This window comes from Eptatretus burgeri, chromosome 4 (genome assembly GCF_056783735.1).
Source record: "Eptatretus burgeri isolate ZD-2024b chromosome 4, Ebu_testis_v1, whole genome shotgun sequence".
Classification (NCBI taxonomy): domain Eukaryota; kingdom Metazoa; phylum Chordata; class Myxini; order Myxiniformes; family Myxinidae; genus Eptatretus; species Eptatretus burgeri.
Window position 1 is genome coordinate 140,696,611 of NC_140964.1, and position 19,934 is coordinate 140,716,544.

General features: G+C 47.3%; 1 protein-coding gene across 1 annotated transcript in view; it reads right to left on the reverse strand.

The window, feature by feature from the left end:
- Positions 1-19,934, reverse strand: part of HECTD4 (HECT domain E3 ubiquitin protein ligase 4) — a 525,771-nt gene that overhangs the window by 255,491 nt on the left and 250,346 nt on the right. Inside the window, exons 33-34 of the mRNA XM_085880170.1 lie at positions 19,335-19,468; positions 14,742-14,868 (exon numbers count right to left, since the gene is read on the reverse strand). Coding sequence (XP_085736296.1) covers positions 14,742-14,868; positions 19,335-19,468 — 261 coding nt within the window. The remainder of the gene's footprint in view (positions 1-14,741; positions 14,869-19,334; positions 19,469-19,934) is intronic.

The window sequence follows — 19,934 nt, forward strand, 5'->3', positions numbered from 1 at the left end:
AATCCTTTTCCCCTTCTTTTTTATCCAACTTCTCATACAGCTCGTCATATGCCTTTTCCTTGGCCTTTGCCACCTCTCTTTTTGCCTTTCGCCGCCACTCCTTGTACTCCTGCCGACTTTCTTCATCTCTCTGATTATCCACTTCTTTTTCGCCAACCCCTTCTTCCTTATACTTTCCTGTACTTCCTCATTCCACCACCAAGTCTCCTTATCTTCCTTCCTCTGTCCAGATGTCACACCAAGTACCTTCCTAGCTATCTGCCTCACAACTTCTGCTGTCGTTGCCCAATCATCCAACCCATCTTTACCACCATCCAACGACTGTCTCACCTCCTCCCTAAATTTCACGCAACAGTCTTCCTCCTTCAGCTTCCACCATCTGGTCCTTGGTTCAGCCCTCACTCTCTTCCTCAACGTCACCTCTAAAGTCATCCTGCAGACCACCAATCGATGCTGTCGAGCTACACTCTTCCCTGCCACCACCTTACAGTCACTAATCTCTTTCAGGTTGCATCTCCTGCTTAAGATGTAATCCACCTGTGTGCACTTTCCTCCACTCTTGCATGTCACCCTGTGTTCCTCCTTCTTCTTGAAATACGTATTTACCACTGCCATTTCCATTCTTTTTGCAAACTCTACCACCATTTGCCTTTCCACATTTCTCTTGTTGAGACCGTAACTACCCATCACCTCCTCATCCTCTTTTTTCCCTTCCCCAACATGCCCATTGAAATCTGCTCCAATCACCACTCTTTCATCCTTGGATACACTCTCCACCACTTCATCTAACTCACTCCAGAAATCTTCTTTATACTCCATCTCACACCCCATATGAGGGGCATATGCAATGATGACATTCATCATCACCCCTTCAATTTCCAACTTCACACTCATCACTCGGTCAGACACTCTCCTCACCTCCAATACCCCCTTGACATAATCTTCCTTCAGGATTACCCCGACACCATTTCTCCTCCCATCCACACCATGGTAGAACAGTTTGAAACCACCTCCAATGCTCCTAGCCTTACTCCCCATCCACTTGGTCTCTTGTACACACAGAATGTCCACCTTTCTTCTCTCCATCATATCCGCCAACTCTCGCCCTTTGCCAGTCATCGTCCCAACATTCAGAGTTCCAACTCACACCTCCACAGTTCTACCCTTCCCCCTCTCCCACTGCCTCCGGACTCGCCTTCCCCGTCTCCTTCTCCTCCTTCGCCCAGCAGTAGCACAATTTCCACTGGTACCCTGCTGACCACCGGTACCGGTGGCGGTCGTTGGTAACCGGGGCCTCGACCGATCCGGTATGGAAATTCGTTTTGTTGTCCGCATAATGATTTGGCATAGGTTTTTACGCCGGATGCCCTTCCTGACGCAACCCTGGTCGCCTCTTACGACACACCGGGATATGGTACACCTATTCTAACCGGGGCATACACCGGGCCCAGTACAACTGGTACTCATTTCGCCGACCTCGGAAGGATGGCAGGCTGAGTCAACCCCCTGGTGTTTTCGACTTGGTTTATACATACATACATATATATATATATATATATATATATATATATATATATATATATATATATATATATATATATATATATATATATATATATATTAATTCAGTGTCCCAGCGGGGCTTGAACTCAGGACCTTTTGGGTCCCATCCACTGCCCTAACCACTGCGCCAACACCAAGTTTAAATATATATATATATATATATATATATATATATATATATATATATATATATATATATATATATATATATATATATATATATATACATACATACATACATCCCCTTTCAAGGAAGCAACCTTGAAAATTTTACATCACATGGACACTACTTCCAGGAACTTCCCATGACTTCTGCCATTATTCCATCATGCAGGTATGTTTTACAAATGCAGGAGGTATACCATACCTCTGGAGCCATGATCAAAGAGCCTGACGGGGAATAGAGTTGAATGCTTTTTGAAGGTCCAAAAAAGCACGTGGACCTTGGTGTTATGCTCTCTTGCTTTCTCTACAAGTTCATACACAGATCACAGAAGATCATATCATACACAGAAGATAATGTACACACACCCTCTTCCACAACAAAAGACGAACTCATAATTGGAGTCAAAACTCTCCAAACTGTCTCTCTCCAAAATGTCTGCCGATGGCATCCATGCCAACTCCACACTTGATTTGCTGACTGCCCTCGACTCTCGTAGTCAACGTGTGGCACTCAATGGAATCCTTTAATCTCCTGCCCCTGTCAAGGATAGTGTGCCCAAAGGCAGTGCGATGGGCCCAGTAATATTCCTGATCTTAATCAATGATCTCTCTGACTCTCAGGAAAATCCTCTATCTATTGGGTGATGACTCCACCCCTCTGCTGTGACATACCCAATCCTTCAGACAGGCATGCAGCAGCCTCTTCCCTCTCTTCAAACGCAAGGAAAAAAAAGATCACAAGCTGGACATATACTTGGGATCTGTCTTACAATCCTGACAAATTTTACAATCTCACTATCTCTCTCCGAAAGGACCATCTGGCAAACCCTCATAGCTCATGGAAGAGCTCGACTACAGACCAGAACAAAAGGAACAGCAGGAGAAAGGAGAAACGGCAATAGCAGGGCAGAGGGAGACAGACAAACAAGGGATGCAGGCAATGATAAACGGTAGGGGAGAATGCAAGGGGTGTATAAGATGGATACATCACGATGAATATATGTTAGTGTGTGTGTGTGTGTGTGTGTGTGTGTGTGTGTGTGTGTGTGTGTGTGTGTGTGTGTGTGTGTGTGTGTGTGTGTGTGTGTGTGTGTGTGTGTGTGTGTATCTCCTCCATAACTCCAAAACCATAAAACCTTGCAGCCTGAAACTTTGCATGCATACTAAGAAAACTCCAACAAAGTGCAGAATGAAAATTGGATGTTTGGGTTAATTAAAACACCCCTTTTGAAGATAATTAATGGCAATATTTAATCATTTCCTTCATCAGGCGATCCTTGGCCACCTCGCTCTCTGAGGTCTCAAGGTGTTTACTGGCTAACCTCACTGGGGCCTGAAGCTGCCATGTTTTTTCGCCTGCTCAACCACGCCTTGACTTGGAACAGGCCGCAACGATTTCTTCATAATAAAGTTGTTGTTTTTTTCCACTTTCCTCACTCATATTATCGAATGCCTGTTCATCATTGCGATGAATCGCTGGGTGCATACATTTTGTAAGTACTCCAAGTTTTCAGATGAGGAGCTTGGAGCGATTTCATGCATGATATGACATGATTATGATATGATACGACTTTCCACGATCAACTCTCATGGACTAAAGTATATCATCGAAATATTATTTCACTTTTTAGGATCGGATATTGTCCGGACGAAAAAAAAGGTCAAAATCTGTTGTGGAATCTGATAATTTAAAGAAATAAACGAGTCTTATAACTAAGCTGATATACCTATTTACTTGAAGCAAGCAAGGCTATTTTCCCTCCCTCCACATATGCACAAGAAAATATGAAATTTCCAAAACATTAAACTTACCTTTTTCTACTGTTTGGAGAATTATATCGAGTGAACAAAAAAGTTAGGACATGCCAAAATTAACGAGCTTCATTGAGCGATATGATTTCATGCAATTACTCCTCGACTGCATACCCTGTCCCCCAGAGGGACAGTCTATCCATCGCGTCTACCAGATGTCCTGTCACCCTGTGTTTGTTGTGTGTGTGTGTGTGTTCACACAGAGATCTGTGTACGTGTTTGGAGGTTTTGTGAGGTGCTCCACAGTGTATCAAAGCAAATCTGGTGAAAAACGTATGTTTTTAAAAAAAAAGTTAGGACATTTGCACGGAACCCAAACCGATGTACCACATGACGTGTGTGTGCACAGACGATAAGGCACGATGGCAGATTATCTGCAATGTTTATTTCATGCGCAATTGAACTTTGCAATGCCTCCAGGGTTGTTCTGCATTAAGCTGCAACTCTTATGTAGATAATCATTATTTCAACAAATTCATTATATTGCATTAACTGCTGCATATGCAGTGAAGACCAGATATAAAGTTAAAGGGGTCCTATATGATATGCAGCAACAGCCTGGACAACTGTTCCTAATCAACCATTTAAATGGAGTGCTTGCATGAGTGCTTAAGCCAATTGCCGAATGCCTAAGAATCGATAGCGGAATCGTGCTACGTCCTTCTGAGCGAATCGCTCACTCATTGCAGACGCTTTTGCTCGCCATGTCATTCAGAGTGAGTGGTTTGTGCTCCGCCACCCTGAGCGAGTGGTTTGTGCTCCGCCACCCTGAGCGAGTGGTTCGTGCCCCGCCACCCTGAAATAGTCTTTTGTGCTCCGCCATCCTGAGCGAGTGGTTCGTGCTCCGCCACCCTGAGCGAGTGGTTCGTGCTCCGCCACCCTGAGCGAGTGGTTCGTGCTCCGCCACCCTGAGCGAGTGGTTCGTGCTCCGCCACCCTGAGCGAGTGGTTCGTGCTCCGCCACCCTGAGCGAGTGGTTCGTGCTCCGCCACCCTGAGCGAGTGGTTCGTGGTCCGCCACCCTGAGCGAGTGGTTCGTGCTCCGCCACCCTGAGCGAGTGGTTCGTGCTCCGCCACCCTGAGCGAGTGGTTCGTGCTCCGCCACCCTGAGCGAGTGGTTCGTGCTCCGCCACCCTGAGCGAGTGGTTCGTGCTCCGCCACCCTGAGCGAGTGGTTCGTGCTCCGCCACCCTGAGCGAGTGGTTCGTGCTCCGCCACCCTGAGCGAGTGGTTCGTGCTCCGCCACCCTGAGCGAGTGGTTCGTGCTCCGCCACCCTGAGCGAGTGGTTCGTGCTCCGCCACCCTGAGCGAGTGGTTCGTGCTCCGCCACCCTGAGCGAGTGGTTCGTGCTCCGCCACCCTGAGCGAGTGGTTCGTGCTCCGCCACCCTGAGCGAGTGGTTCGTGCTCCGCCACCCTGAGCGAGTGGTTCGTGCTCCGCCACCCTGAGCGAGTGGTTCGTGCTCCGCCACCCTGAGCGAGTGGTTCGTGCTCCGCCACCCTGAGCGAGTGGTTCGTGCTCCGCCACCCTGAGCGAGTGGTTCGTGCTCCGCCACCCTGAGCGAGTGGTTCGTGCTCCGCCACCCTGAGCGAGTGGTTCGTGCTCCGCCACCCTGAGCGAGTGGTTCGTGCTCCGCCACCCTGAGCGAGTGGTTCGTGCTCCGCCACCCTGAGCGAGTGGTTCGTGCTCCGCCACCCTGAGCGAGTGGTTCGTGCTCCGCCACCCTGAGCGAGTGGTTCGTGCTCCGCCACCCTGAGCGAGTGGTTCGTGCTCCGCCACCCTGAGCGAGTGGTTCGTGCTCCGCCACCCTGAGCGAGTGGTTCGTGCTCCGCCACCCTGAGCGAGTGGTTCGTGCTCCGCCACCCTGAGCGAGTGGTTCGTGCTCCGCCACCCTGAGCGAGTGGTTCGTGCTCCGCCACCCTGAGCGAGTGGTTCGTGCTCCGCCACCCTGAGCGAGTGGTTCGTGCTCCGCCACCCTGAGCGAGTGGTTCGTGCTCCGCCACCCTGAGCGAGTGGTTCGTGCTCCGCCACCCTGAGCGAGTGGTTCGTGCTCCGCCACCCTGAGCGAGTGGTTCGTGCTCCGCCACCCTGAGCGAGTGGTTCGTGCTCCGCCACCCTGAGCGAGTGGTTCGTGCTCCGCCACCCTGAGCGAGTGGTTCGTGCTCCGCCACCCTGAGCGAGTGGTTCCTGCTCCGCCACCCTGAGCGAGTGGTTCCTGCTCCGCCACCCTGAGCGAGTGGTTCGTGCTCCGCCACCCTGAGCGAGTGGTTCATGCTCCGCCACCCTGAGCGAGTGGTTCGTGCTCCGCCACCCTGAGCGAGTGGTTCGTGCTCCGCCACCCTGAGCGAGTGGTTCGTGCTCCGCCACCCTGAGCGAGTGGTTCCTGCTCCGCCACCCTGAGCGAGTGGTTCCTGCTCCGCCACCCTGAGCGAGTGGTTCCTGCTCCGCCACCCTGAGCGAGTGGTTCCTGCTCCGCCACCCTGAGCGAGTGGTTCCTGCTCCGCCACCCTGAGCGAGTGGTTCCTGCTCCGCCACCCTGAGCGAGTGGTTCCTGCTCCGCCACCCTGAGCGAGTGGTTCGTGCTCCGCCACCCTGAGCGAGTGGTTCGTGCTCCGCCACCCTGAGCGAGTGGTTCGTGCTCCGCCACCCTGAGCGAGTGGTTCGTGCTCCGCCACCCTGAGCGAGTGGTTCGTGCTCCGCCACCCTGAGCGAGTTGTGAAATAACACCCAATTTCTGAGCTGTTTGTCGTATTTGCGTGTTTTCTAAATGACAGAGTCAAATTTTTTTTTCCACCAGTCACACTCAGCTGTTTATAAAGATTAATGTTTGTCAACATATCCCTGAAACGTCTCCATAAATGCAACTAAAAGGGTTGGCATTGTTTCCTCCAGCTCTCAATGAAGGTGAAAAAGTGTTGGGACGATCGATCGTACAACCCTGGTGCAAATAACACCCTGGTGTTATTTGCACCCTGGTGGAGAAAGCCTGGTGTTGGCGCAGTGGTTAGGGCAGTGGCTTGGGACCCAAAATGTCCTGAGTTCAAGCCCAGTTGGGACACTGAATTAATATATGTATATGTATGTATGTATATATAAACCAAGTCGAAAACACCAGGGGGTTGACTCAGCCTGCCATCCTTCTGAGGTCGGCGAAATGAGTACCAGTTGTACTGGGCCCGGTGTATGCCCCGGTTAGAATAGGTGTACCATATCCCGGTGTGTCGTAAGAGGCGACCAGGGTTGCGTCAGGAAGGGCATCCGGCATAAAAACCTATGCCAAATCATTATGCGGACAACAAAACGAATTTCCATACCGGATCGGTCGAGGCCCGGGTTAGCAACGACCGCCACCGGTACCGGTGGTCAGCAGGGTACCAGTGGAAATTGTGCTACTGCTGGGCGAAGGAGAAGAAGGAGACGGGGAAGGCGAGTCTGGAGGCAGTGGGAGAGGGGGAAGGGTAGAAATGTGCAGGTGAGAGTGGAAACTCTGAATGTTGGGACGATGACTGGCAAAGGGCGAGAGTTGGCTGATATGATGGAGAGAAGAAAGGTGGACATACTGTGAGTGCAAGAGACCAAGTGGATGGGGAATAAGGCTAGGAGCATTGGAGGTGGTTTCAAACTGTTCTTCCATGGTGTGGATGGGAGGAGAAATGGTGTCGGAGTAATCCTGAAGGAAGATTATGTCAAGAGGGTATTGGAGGTGAGGAGAGTGTCTGACCGAGTGATGAGTGTGAAGTTGGAAATTGAAGGGGTGATGATGAATGTCATCAGTGCATATGCCCCACATATGGGGTGTGAGATGGAGTATAAAGAAGATTTCTGGAGTGAGTTAGATGAAGTGTTGGAGAGTGTATACAAGGATGAAAGAGTGGTGATTGGAGCAGATTTCAATGGACATGCTGGGGAAGGGAATAAAGAGAATGAGGAGGTGATGGGTAGGTACGGTCTCAACAAGAGAAATGTGGAAGGGCAAATGGTGGTAGAGTTTGCAAAAAGAATAGAAATGGCAGTGGTAAATACGTATTTCAAGAAGAAGGAGGAACACAGGGTGACATACAAGAGTGGAGGAAAATGCACACAGGTGGATTACATCTTAAGCAGGAGATGCAACCTGAAAGAGATTAGTGACTGTAAGGTGGTGGCAGGGGAGAGTGTCGCTCGACAGCATCGATTGGTGGTCTGTAGGATGACTTTAGAGGTGAGGTTGAGGAAGAGAGTGAGGGCTGAACCAAGGACCAGATGGTGGAAGCTGAAGGAGGAAGACTGTTGCTTTAAATTTAGGGAGGAGGTGAGACAGGCGTTGGATGGTGGTAAAGATGGGTGGGATGATTGGGCAACGACAGCAGAAGTGGTGAGCGAGATAGCTAGGAAGGTACTTGGTGTGACATCTGGACAGAGAAAGGAAGATAAGGAGACTTGGTGGTGGAATGAGGAAGTACAGGAAAGTATAAGGAAGAAGGCGTTGGCGAAAAAGAAGTGGGATAGTCAGAGAGATGAAGAAAGTTGGCAGGAGTACAAGGAGTGGCGGCGAAAGGCAAAAAGAGAGGTGGCAAAGGCCAAGGAAAAGGCATATGACGAGCTGTATGAGAAGTTGGATACAAAAGAAGGGGAAAAGGATTTATTCTGATTGGCAAGACAGAGGGACCTAGCTGGGAAGGATGTGCTGCAGGTTAGGGTGATAAAGGACGCAAATGGGAATGTGCTGACGAGCGAGGAGAGTGTGTTGAGAAGGTGGATGGAGTACTTTGAGGAGCTGATGAATGAAGAAAATGAGAGAGAGAGAAGGTTGGAAGAAGTGGAGATAGTGAATCTGGAAGTGGGGTGGATCAGTAAGGACGAAGTGAGGACTGCTATGAAGAGGATGAAAAGTGGAAAGGTGGTTGGCCCAGATGGTATACCAGTGGAGGCATGGAAGTGCTTAGGAGAGATGGCAGTGGGGTTGTTAACCAGATTGTTTAATAAAGTCTTGGAAAGTGAGAGGATGCCGGAGGAGTGGAGATTAAGTGTACTGGTTCCGATTTTCAAGAATAAGGGTGATGTGCAGAGCTGTGGAAATTACAGAGGGATAAAGTTGTTAAGTCACACCATGAAGTTGTGGGAAAGAGTAGTGGAAGCTCGGTTGAGAGGAGAGGTGATGATCTGTGAGCAGCAATATGGGTTTATGCCAGGAAAGAGCACCACTGATGCAATGTTTGCTTTGAGAATGTTGATGGAGAAGTATAGGGAAGGCCAGAAGGAGTTACATTGTGTGTTTGTGGATTTAGAGAAAGCTTATGATAGGGTGCCAAGAGAGGAGTTGTGGCATTGTATGACGAAGTCGGGAGTGGTGGAGAAGTATGTGAGGATGGTGCAGGATATGTACGAGGACAGTGTGACAGCGGTGAGGTGTGCGGTAGGAATGACGGACCGGTTTAAGGTAAAAGTGGGATTGCACCAAGGATCGACCCTGAGCCCTTTCCTGTTTGCAATGGTGATGGACAGGTTGACGGACGAATCAGACTGGAGTCCCCATGGACTATGATGTTCGCGGATGACATCATGATCTGTAGGGAGAGTAGGGAGCAGGCTGAGGCGAGCCTCGAGAGGTGGAGGTACGCACTGGAGAGAAGGGGAATGATAGTCAGTCGGAGTAAGACGGAATACATGTGCATAAATGAGAGGGATGGTGGTGGTTTGGTGCGGTTGCAAGGAGTTGAGGTGGGGAAGGTGGATGGGTTTAAATACTTGGGATCAACTGTCCAAAGTAACGGAGAGTGTGGGAGAGAAGTGAAAAAGAGAGTGCAGGCAGGATGGAGTGGGTGGAGAAGAGTTGCAGGAGTGATTTGTGACAGAAGGGGAGCTGCAAGAGTGAAGGGGAAAGTATATAAGATGGTAGTGAGACCAGCTATGTTGTATGGTTTGGAGGCGGTGGCACGAACAAAAAGACAGGAAGCGGAGCTGGAGGTGGCAGAGTTAAAGATGCTGCGATTCTCGTTGGGGGTGACGAGGATGGACAGGATAAGGAATGAGTATATTAGAGGGACAGCGCAGGTAGGACGGTTTGGAGACAAAGTGAGAGAGGTGAGATTGAGATGGTTTGGATATGTGCTCAGGAGGGAAGCGGAGTATATCGGGAGAAGGATGTTGAAGATGGAGCCGCCAGGCAGGAGCAGAAGAGGAAGGCCAAAGAAGAGGTTCATGGATGCGGTGAGGGCGGACATGCGGGTGGTTGGAGTGTCAATGGAAGATGTGGAGGATAGAGCGAAATGGAGACGGTTGATCCGCTGTGGCGACCCCTAATGGGAGCGAGCCGAAATAATAAGAAGAAATGCAATATTTTTTTTGGTCAAAGCTACTCAAGATTTTAGGGATGTTGCCGATATCAGCCAAGCGTGTGTGTGTGTGTGTGTGTGTGTGTGTGTGTGTGTGTGTGTGTGTGTGTGTGTGTGTGTGTGTGTGTGTGTGTGTGTGTGTGTGTGTGTGTGTGTGTGTGTGTGTGTGTGTGTGTTGTTCATAAAGCATATCTATATCTCTATATCTCTATCTCTATCTCTATCTCTCTCTTCCATGCTCTACCCCCTCCCAATACAGTGCAGCACCCTCCTCCCACACCTCTCTCACTCTCCCCTAACCCCCTCCCCCCTCTCTCTCCCTCTCTCATCCATGCTCTACCCCCTCCCAATACAGTGCAGCACCCTCTCTCTCTCTGGACATATCCAGACTGCGTATGTCTGGATGGTGTTGTTCTCTAGATGTGTCTGGGCAGGGTTTTTCTCCGGACGTCTCCAATCCAGTCTGCACCCTCCCCCGTTTTGTCTGCGATATGAGAAAGAACTTGTGTGAAAGGAACAAAAAACAAAGATGTCAGGAAGAACCCAGACAAATAGATTTCAGCAGTTACTCTCCAGGCTCAAATGCAGCAACAAGTACAAGCTTCCAGAGATCCATCAATGGGAAAGCACAGTCCACACAGCATCAGGATATTGTGCAAACATAATGAAATGGAAGACCAAGAAGGAACCCGAAGAAGTAAAGAGGAAAGATCGAGTCATCAGGAGGAACCTGGATAGGACTCGTATTTCAGCCACGATCCACAACCCTCAAACACATCCAGGTTCAGCCAAGTGAGCCTTACATAAAATTTCTGCAAGAATTGACTCCTCCTTCGAGAGATAGATAACGAATGTGAGTTATAGGGAGTAAAAGAGATGAAAAAGAAGAAAAAGCAAGAATTAGAGTGAATAAAGAGAATTGTGAAAGAAAAATGAGAAGGAAGTATCAAATGAACAAAGAACAAAGATGGCGGGAAGAACCTGGACAAATAGATTTCAGCAGGTACTCCCCAAGCTCAAATGCAGCAACATGTGCAAGCTACCAGAGAGGCTACACAGTTGCATTTCTTTACCCTCCTGCACGTTTGCACAGTTTACAGGATGTAAAAGGAGAACATTTTATGAAACATGTTCATTGCAGAAATCTTTCACGTCAACCATTTATACATGAATTTCTCAAATTTCTATGGTACCCAAGCACCAGAAGAGAAGATACATTTTCAAAGCTGTCAATTACAATCTGGACAGCAGTTGGCATTTTTGTTTTCAAACTTCATTGTTTACCATTGATGAAAGTTATGAAATAACAACAATAACTTCATAAGAAATAATAATAACTTCAAAAAAATACAATTCGACTCATTCCTGTGATGTTGCACAGAATACCCAATGGCTTCAGGTCAGGTCAGGTAGGTGAGCATACATCGGAGCAGTGCGTCGCTGCGTCAACTTTCCGCCGGTACTCCAGGGGCCTCGGTCTGGCCATCCCCCAGGCAGATGCCTGGCCCATCCCCATCTCATTGAGATTCTGATCATCCTGCTGCAACCATGAGGCACATGGTCGACCCTTTGGCTGACTTCACTCCAGAGGGTCGCTTGCTGAGAGAATCTCGTGAGCAGGATCAACGTCAGAAAGACGAGCCACATGTCCATACAGCCACAACTCATGCTCACAGATTATGCAGGGAACAAATCTCTTTTGAATCTCTCTCAGCAACTGTTCGTTGGACACAAAATCCAACCAGCAATAGCCAAGGATCCTCTGAAGAGACCTGGTACCAAAGGAATTGTCTCCGTCTCAGATCCTTGGTCAGAGTCGAAGTCTCACATTCATAGAGCAAGACTGGAAGCACAAGGAACTCAAGACTTGGACTTTTGTCGTCCTGCACAGGTACCGACAGTACCACACACCATGATCCAGTGAATCCATGACTCCCCAGGCCTGAACCAGACGTTACTTGACCTCGAGCTCACAGCCAGCAGAGACATGAATATCACTGCCAAGGCAAGTGAATCTCTCCATGACCTCAACATCCTCACCACAAACAGGTACAGACAAGATAGCAGCATTCAAGATGTCATTGGAAACCTGGATCTTAGTTTTGACCCATGAAACCGTAATGCCAGAGGCTCCGACCTCATTCAGCACCATGATGATCCCAAAAGGGTATCTGGAGTCTCCGCAAAGATGACTGCATCATCTGCGAAATGAAGGTGAGAGATCTTGACATTCCCAAATGATGCACCGCAGCTTGATCTCTCTGACATCCTCCTCAGAATCCAGTCCATACAAGCGTTGAAAAGTGTGGGAGCCAGAACACACCCCTGATGTACTCCAGTAACAATTGGAAATAAGTCAGAGATGGTATCACCACATCTCATAGCACTCTCAGTTCCAAAGTATAGTTCAGACATCAGATTGTCCAGTTTTGGAGGCACCCCAGGAAGACCAAGAATCCTCCAGAGGGCATCCCGATTCATTGAATCGAACGCTTTGCAGAGATCAACATAGGCTGCAAGCAGCCCTGTCAAAACTCTCATCGAAATTTGGTGAGGACCCAAAGAGGACCCAAAGAGTAAAGCCTGACTGCTCTGGATGCTGGTGCTCAAGCAGATGGTGGCTAACACTATCAAGAATTATCTTAGCAAAGAACTTGCCTGGCACTGCGAGCAGCATCACCCCTTGGTTGTTGTTACAGTGCTGGTGATCACCCTTCCCTTTCCAGAGAGGGACAACAAGGCCCCTCTTCCAGTCAGTTGGGATGATGCCTGTGTTCCAGGCAGAACACAGAATTGCATGCAATGACATGAGTGTAGCATTTGCACCATCCTTGAGAAGTTCAGCATGGATGCCACCGATCCCAGGACCCTCACACCATTTCAAATGGTTCACCACAGCATGCGTTTCCACAAACGAAGGTGGATCACAGTTGATTGGAGGGTCAGCAATAGGGAGAGTAACACCCCTGAAATCCAACTCAACAGCTGGTAGATTCACCTGGTACAGTCGCTCAAAGTAACCGGCCCAGCGGGCCTTCACTTCGGACTTCTCTGTCAAGAACCCACCACCCTTCCCTCGAACTGCAGTACACCGAGGGACGGGCTTGGATGAACACAATGCGCAAATTCCCCTGTAAGCAGGAAAATAATCACTTGACCACAGGTGATGCTCTACCCCCTCAAAGATTCCTCGCACATCGGCCTCCTTGTCCACCCTTAGTGCACATTCAGTTTTACGCCTCAACTCCCTGAACAGCTCAGCAATGCCATTCAGCCTGGCCTTGCAACTCTGGTCAATGGTATCCAGTGTCCCTTGAGAGACAAAATTCTTCTTCGCCCTCCGGTGAGTTCTAAGACATCCACTGGCAACATCAAGGACGGTGGTTTTGAAGGCACTCCACAACTCTTCAGGATTCCCCAAAGCACCCAGACCCCCCAAATACCCACTCAGTCTGTTTGCAAACGTCTCAGCTACCCTCTCATCCTTGAGCTTGCCAACATCCAGCCTAGGCTGGGATGGCACCATTCTCCTGGATTTAAGCTGCAACTTCAAAGTTGCTACAACAAGCCTGTGTTCAGTTTTGAGGAACTGAGCACTCTGGTAGATCCTGCAGTTCTGGATCATCCTCCAGCGACCATAAACGAGCACATAGTCAATCTCCTTTGCCACACCACCAGCGTTGGAATAACTAGTCCAGCGATGATAAGGTGGGTGCTGAAACCATGAACCGGCCACCCAAAGTCCATGACTTCTTGCAAAGTCAAGGAACTTAGTGCTATTCTGGTTCACAGTTCCAGACCCATGGGGACCAACACACATCTCATAACCATCCTTTTCAGTTCCATTCGATGCATTGAAATCCCCCAAGACTAGAAGAGTATCTCGCCTGGGTCACTGATCAACCACAGACTTGAGCGTGGCATAGAAAGCGTCCTTCACGTTGAGGTCACTCACCTCAGTCGGAGCATAGACAGAGACCGGGGAAATGACGCCCAAGGAGTGACGAATCCTTCGTCTCATAATACGCTCGTTGACCGGTGTTACCTCAATTATCATTGGAGTCAGCTTATTGGACACAGCTACAGCTACTCCTTGGGCATGGTAACCAACAGCTTCAGCTGACAATAACCTCAGTGGAATTGGCACCTCCTCTTATCTGCTGTATGCCTGGTGTTGGCTTAATTGTTACGGTGGTGGGCTTTGGATCCTAGAGTCCTGAGTTCAAATCCTGCTCATCTGTTGGATTAATACCACGTGGGGTTAAGTCGGCCTGTCATTCTTCCGAGGTCAGCAAAATGAGTGCTAGCTTGCTGGTATACTGTGTCGGAGTGGTGACCCATCCACGATTGTGCCCAATAGCCAAGGAAACTGCTTAATCAGCACCAACGCTCTGCACAGAGTATGGTCCCAATCACCTCTCCTCCTCCTTATATGCTGTGTTGGAATGCACGTGTTGATGTATCATTGCAAATGTCATGTGATGAGCACTTTAAGTGCCACATGACCATGACTGTTCATACAATACATTGCAAGGAACTCGACATAATGAGTGCTGTTGAGTGCCACATGATCTTTGCTGCTCAAATGATGGACGATCAACACATGACACTCCCGCACAGCATATAAGAGGAGGGGCCAATCAAACTGAGCTCATTGTCAGCTGAAGCCAATTGGGTAATTGCTGAAAGGGTGCAGCAGTGAGTCTAATTGAAGTACTTGATTGAAGTTCTTATCGTTATATCTTTCAGGATGAATCATAACTTTTGTATTTTCATCAACCAGAAAATTTTCAACGTTTATCTGAAACATCCTGAAAACATGCATTTATACTTTTGTTCTGTCATTTAACTCAACTACCGTCAATTACAGCAATTACTTCGTGTTCCTCACCCAGACTGAGAGCACCTCGTATCTGGTCAAGGCCAGACTTCCTCTCTGCCTCATTCCGAAATCTCTTTCGAATCACCGGGAAGACTCTTTGCTCCCAAGCCCTCAGCAGCAAATTCAGAGGCTCTGCCTGGATTGGTACAGCAAAAGGGATGTTGATAAATACAGTAGATGAAATCTATAGTGATCATAATGGAAAGCTAAGCGGAAGTGATTGGACGTCACAATCATATTTAAGACCCCATAATATATCTGAACTAGTAAATGTTAGTGTGTGTATGTGTATGTGTATGTGTATGTGTATGTGTATGTGTATGTGTATGTGTATGTGTATGTGTATGTGTATGTGTATGTGTATGTGTATGTGTATGTGTGTGTGTGTGTGCGTAGGTGCGTGTGTAGGTGTGTGTGTATGTGTGTATGTGTGTATGTGTGTATGTGTGTATGTGTGTATGTGTGTATGTGTGTATGTGTGTATGTGTGTGTGTGTGTGTGTGTGTGTATATGTGTATGTGTGTGTGTATGTGTGTGTGTGTGTGTGGGTGTGTGTGTGTGTGTGTGTGTGTGTGTGTGTGTGTGTGTGTGTGTGTGTGTGTGTCCTCCATCACTCCAAAAACATGAAACCGAGCAGCCTAAAACTTTGCATGCACACGAAGGGAACTGCAAGGGAGTGTATGAGTGAAAATTGGGTGTTTGGGTTAATTAAAACACCCCTTTTGATGATAATTAACGGCCCTATTTCATTATATCCTATATCAGGCGCTCCTCGGCTACCTTGCTCTCTGGGGTCTTCAGGCATATCCTGGGTTACCTCGCTGGGATTTGAAGCTGCCAAGTTTTTTGGCCTTCTCAACCATGCCTTGACTTGGAACAGGCCGCAACTACCTCTTAACAATGTTTTTTTTTTCCACTTTGCTCACTCATATTATTGAATGCCTGTTCATCATAGCTATGAATCAGTGGGTACATTGCATTGCTTATAAACACCCCGAGACACCAGCGTTCGTGGCTTTATTTCATTTCTGCCAATGCCAAAACCTCGAGAATAACCTTAAACTCAGCCGGATTACAAAATTTAAGGTCCAGAATCGAACTTAGCAGCAGTCCCAACTGCTAAAAGAAAGTGCTCATTTGTCCAATTCTGACATATTTGACATTTTGGGCATCTCCTTGTTTTGTGTCTATAGTTTCCCAATTCTTCTCTGGATCCTTTCTTAAATAATGGTGTTACATTTGCCCCTCTCCAATCCTCCGGTACCTGTCCTGACTCCAGTGAGCTATTGAAAATATCCGTTAACATCTCGCTTACCTGCTCGGCCACCTCCATCAATACTCTCAGTTGCATATTATCTGGACCCGGAGCCTTATCTTCTCTTGGATTACCTCGCTGTTCGTTTACTTCCTCCACTTCAACCAGGATCTTCTGTAAAAGCCCTTCCTCACCTCATTCATAGATACTATCAGCTATTGGCAATTCTCATGACTGTTCTTCTGTAAAAGTTGAAGAAAAACACCTGTTTAATAACCCTACCATCTCACTTTCATCAAGAACTACTCTCCCAGTGCTATTCCTCAATGAGAACACACTGGTCCTAACCTGTTATTTTCCCCTAATATACTTTAAGAAAGCCTTGCTGTTATGTTTAATATTCTTAGCCATGTCCTTCTCATACTCTCTTCTGGCTTGATGAGTTATTTTCTTCACTTGCCTCTATTTACTCCGATAATGATATAAATCTAACTCCAGTCCTGTTATTTTAAACCCAATAAATACCTTCTGCTTCTCCTTAAAGCGTTCCTTATCTCACTGCTCAACCACCCTGGTCTCTTTCTGCTTCTAGTTTTACACCTCATTGGAATGTCCTTACTCTGCACTTTACACATTTGCTCCTTGAAGGTTTCCCATTTCTCTGATGCTGATTGTCCTGTTGTTAGAGTCTCCCGATCTACATCACCCAACTCTCTCTCCTCATACCCTCAAGGTTTGCTTTTCTGAAATCTAATAGCGTTACCCTACTATCCTGAAATCTAACCCTTAATAGAGTCATCGCACACACAATGTTATGGTCACTTGCTCCTAAGTGCTCCGAGACCTCCACCTCCTCTGCCATATTGGGATCGTTACTTAAAAGGTCAACCACTGTACTCCCCCTCGTAAGCTTATCTACAAACTGGGTTAAAAAGCAATCTTGGACTAAAACTTGGAAATTCTCATCTGCTCTGCCCTTTCCTTGTTCCTGGACCCAATCTATCCCTGGCAAGTTAAAATTCCCCATAATCAATACTCTTCCCTTACCACATGCCCATTTTAAGTCTTCATGTACTTCTCCTTCCTCCTCCTCTTCTTTCACACCTGGAGCCCGATAAAAGCATCCTCCCAGTATACTACAATCTCAAATCTCTACCCACACAGAATCCTCCACATTAATTCCCTCCTTAATGTCACCCCTTTCTCATGATGCAATGCTGTCTTTTACCCAGATTGCTACTTCTCCTATTCTGTCTTTCCGATCACACCGATGTACCTTGTTGCCTTCTCATCCTGTCTTCCAGTTACTCTCCTCAAACCATGTCTCACTCACTTAACTTAGCTCCCGACACCCAGAGCCATCTTAACGCATGGGCATGCTGGGCAGTTGCCCAGGGCCCCATGATTTAGGGGCCCCGTGAATAGAGCGCGCGACTACTAAATAATACAAAATATATACCACGTACCATAAAGACCTTTATTCCGGTGAACTTCAAAATAAGTGCAAGCAGCTCAAGCATTACATGGTCCAGAATGAAGAATGTGAGGCTCTCCCTGCGGTGTACAGCACACTCCTTTCAGATAACTTGAAATCTGTGTTTCCCAATGTTGAAATCGCACACAGAGTGTTCATGTGCATGATGGTGACCAACTGAACGGGGGAACGCTCATTTTCAAGATTGAAACGAACAAAGAATCAGCTTCGTAGCACAATGGGACAGCAGCGTTTCAACTGGCTTTCACTCGTATGTATGGAAAATGACATCCTGAAGAATGTTGACTTCCAACCAATTATAAAACAATTCTCTGCAAAGAAATGTCGCAAACGTTTGTGTTGATTAATTATTGCTCTACCGATCAATTAAATATTTCAACATCTGTGTTGTTCAACATTTGTGTTCGTTCTTGCTTTACCAATTAATGATTTCTTTAATTTCACTGAGAGTTTACGTTTTCATTTCAGTGGGTGGGTGGGTACATTGTTTTACCCAGGGCCTACAATGCTGTAAAGACGGCCCTGCCGACACCATTCTTCCAGCCATTGGTTGACATCTCGCGCTCTGGTCATGATTTCTCCATTGTTTCCTAATCTTGGGAGAATCCCAGAAAACATTACCTTACAACTCCTTGAAGGGCCAACTTGTGGCCCTTTATGGAGTTCTCTCATCCCCTCTTCCTGTCCAGGCTGGAGTTTCTAAAGGCAGTGTTCTGGACCCTGTTCTTTATATATACCTTTCTGGGCCCTGTTTATCGTGCTTTATATTAAGACTCTTGAGAAGAAATTAAAAACTGTCAACAGCCTCCTCTCAGCAGCTACTTCAAGCCATCAACATCTGCTTCATCCACCAACGAACCCATGCCAATCACATCATCAGCTCTGCATCCTCCTGCCTCCTCCCACTAACCACCATTTCCACCACCTCCCACCCTGTAATACAATGATGTGTTCCTGCTCCGTGTATATGTTTGGTTCCATGTTTTGTGAATTACCATATGCTCTTCCGACTCGAATGGGATTGCGTGAGATCTCACTCGAGCACGTGAGATCAGCTACGTCCTGACAAAAAAGAAGTTATCTTACATGCGCCTTTCTCATTGAGGAACCCGGGTTCAAGATTATTTTGGTGGATCACAACTAAATGAACTTTATTACTGAGTCTTATTACTTTATTATTAGGTAAATAATAATATTATAATGTCACTTGAAACTACGACCATCATTGTATCGTACTGGTATTTCAACTTTCCCAATGGCAACCACCCACCCCCCCCCCCCGCCACCAACCCCAGCTATCACCCGGGGCAGACCGCCCAACACGGACCCCCCTTAGTGCACCAATGCACCCATGCAAAGAGCCATGGAAAGATATTGTCTTGCAGACCCAAAAGGGACCGCAAGAGAAACCAATGGATCAGACAATTATATACATAACAACATTCCCTTGAGATTCTTGTGAAAATAAAAAAACGAAAATAGAACTAACTGGGCTGGACATGTACCAAGGACAGACAACTGATAAACAGCAACATTTACAAACTGTTAACATGGATAAAGCCCCTGTGGAAGCAAAGTTACATCAGAGATCAGACTAAGGAAAGATTAAATTGAAAACTTTACTGCAGTACTACGAATTCAAACCGCATTGACAAGAACAGAATGGACCATTGGGTTGGAGGCCTTCATCATGCAGTGGAATACGGTAAATAGGCTGGTCAAATCAAGTCGAGATGCAAAGACGGTGAAGATGTTGAGAAAGTCGAGATGACTTCTGATGAAACTACCCATAAGACTTGTTTCTATTGTGCAAGATAAAGACACAAAACTGTTATTCTGAGTCGAAAATTACCTGAGGTGTGATATCATCATCAATGTCAGGATCAAGGTCTGGGGGTTGAGGAGGTGAAGGAGAGGGTCCACTCAACAGAAGGCCCTCTGAAGCAGATGGCAAATGGTAGAGAGATGAGGCAGAGCTGTCATACTCTACATGTAGTTTCAAAAGCATGTAAAAAGGGAAGAAGGAAATAAAGGCAAACACACACATGCACTCATAAATTGTCTGCTAACAGAGTGGGTACACACGAATCAGGGTTAGTAAGTAATGCATGCACAAATACTACCTTACATTCAATTTATCATTTGAATTTCACACAAAGTGCATTGGCATCTCTGAACCTCCGCAAAAAGGGGAAATCTACATTCATGAAAAGTGACTGGCGAAGTTATTCTGAAATTTCATGAGATCCGATAAAAGAAGAGGAAGCCCTTAAAAAAAGATTACGATATTACTACATGTCGATAGAAACCTGGATTGAGCAGAAAATCCATGATGACGGCAGGCTGAAGCTTTAATAATCTGAATATGATGATCAAATGAGGGTATTAGGATGGAAGCCATAAGCCTGAAATATAAGTGAGACATATATTGTTGTTGTGCCGGGTTCGGTGG